Consider the following 1,639-nt stretch of genomic DNA (forward strand, 5'->3'; position numbering starts at 1 on the left):
TTCACATATGTCTTCTTCTTGCCACCTAGAGGGACCACAGAACGCGCAGCCTTCCATCATCTCCCGGATCAGAAACGTTTGGTGCGACGAAAGACTCAGAGCCAGCCTTGGGATTGGTTCCCATTTGGAAAACCGGACCAGGTAATTCGGAACTGCAGAAATCTGGGGAGAAAGATCATTTCAGGACCATTTGTAGCTAACCTACTCAATGGCAACAGTATAACAAGATATATATGCAAAGAGGAGATGTACACTTCTTAGTTGTGCCTTGATACACATCCCAACCACCATTTCTGTTTTTGTTGTTGCTGTTCAGTCGCACAGTCGAGTCCGACTCTTCGCGACCCCATGGACCAGATCACGCCAGGCCTTCTGTTTCTGTATTCCCTCCCTAATATATGTTTCTGTGAATAATATTAACAATAGCAACCCCACTACAGTGCTATGCATTTTAAGGATGGAACATGGGAATCACACAATGGTGACCGAGTTTCTTCTCCAAGGATTAGCAAAGAATTGGGAGTTACAGCTGTTCCTCTCTGCCCTCCTGCTCCTCTTCTATGTCATCATTCTACCAGGGAATATCCTTATCATTGTGACAATCCGGACTGACCCCCGCCTAGGGTCCCCCATGTTTTTCTTCTTGTCCAGTCTGGCCTTGATGGACATCTGCTATAGCACCGTCACCCCTCCAAAGATGATGGCCAACCTCTTCACTCGCCAGAAAACCATCTCCTATCAAGGCTGCTTGGCTCAAATCTTTTTCATCCACTTCCTAGGTGGGGCTGAGATCTGCCTGCTCATTGCCATGGCTGTTGACCGGTATGTGGCCATTTGCCACCCACTGCATTATGCCACGATGGTGACCAGAGCCGTTTGCTGGGCGCTAGTAGTAGGCTCTTGGGCCGGAGGCTTCATGCACTCTATGATCCAGATGCTTCTCATCATCCCGCTCCCCTTTTGCGGTCCGAACGAACTGGACAACTTCTTCTGTGACATCACCCAGATCATCAAGTTGGCCTGCACCAACACCTACGCCTTGGAGTTTGCCATGTTCATCAATAGCGGCCTGGTCACCACCACGTGCTTTATCATCCTCCTCGTCTCCTACGGGGTCTTGCTGGTCAAAGTGAGGACAGGTTCGGCCCTGGGGAAGAACAAAGCCGCGTCCACGTGCATCACCCACATCCTCATCGTCTTCATTATGTTTGGCCCGGCCATCTATATCTACTGCCACCCTTTCCAGGACTTCTCATTTGACAAGGTGGTGGCATTTTTCCACACTGTGGTCTTTCCCTTGATGAACCCCATGATCTACACCTTGAGGAACAAGGAAATCAAAGCTGCAATGCTCAGACTGCTGAAGAAAAGTAAACCTAGAAGGGACAAGTAAATTAAAAAAAAAATACAATAATGTAACATTTGTTGTATTTATTTTTATTTATTTTTATTTTATTTTTCTTGTATACCACCCTCCCTGCAAGTTTTCCGTTTCTTGGGGTGTGTGCTAACAGTAGAAAAGAGCAAGAGTCCAATAGCACCTGAAAGACTAACAAAATATGTGACAGGGTGTGAGCTTTTGTGAATCACTGCTCACTTCTTCAGATACAACTAGAATGGGAGTCCATCTGTTCTATTT

General features: G+C 46.7%; 1 protein-coding gene across 1 annotated transcript; it reads left to right on the forward strand.

Annotated features, from left to right (window-relative positions):
- Positions 1 to 457: 457 nt before the first annotated feature.
- LOC107106924 (olfactory receptor 4N5-like) lies at positions 458 to 1,393 on the forward strand. The gene has a single exon (XM_015407139.1). The coding sequence runs from the start codon at positions 458 to 460 to the stop codon at positions 1,391 to 1,393; it is 936 nt and encodes a 311-aa protein (XP_015262625.1).
- The last annotated feature ends 246 nt before the right edge of the window (positions 1,394 to 1,639 follow it).

This window comes from Gekko japonicus, unplaced genomic scaffold (genome assembly GCF_001447785.1).
Source record: "Gekko japonicus isolate JY-2015 unplaced genomic scaffold, Gekko_japonicus_V1.1 scaffold3481, whole genome shotgun sequence".
NCBI lineage: Eukaryota > Metazoa > Chordata > Lepidosauria > Squamata > Gekkonidae > Gekko > Gekko japonicus.

Bases quoted from the DNA above. Each gene is read 5' to 3' on its own strand.
- LOC107106924 (XM_015407139.1), top strand. From the start codon at position 458: ATGGAACATGGGAATCACACAATGGTGACCGAGTTTCTTCTCCAAGGA.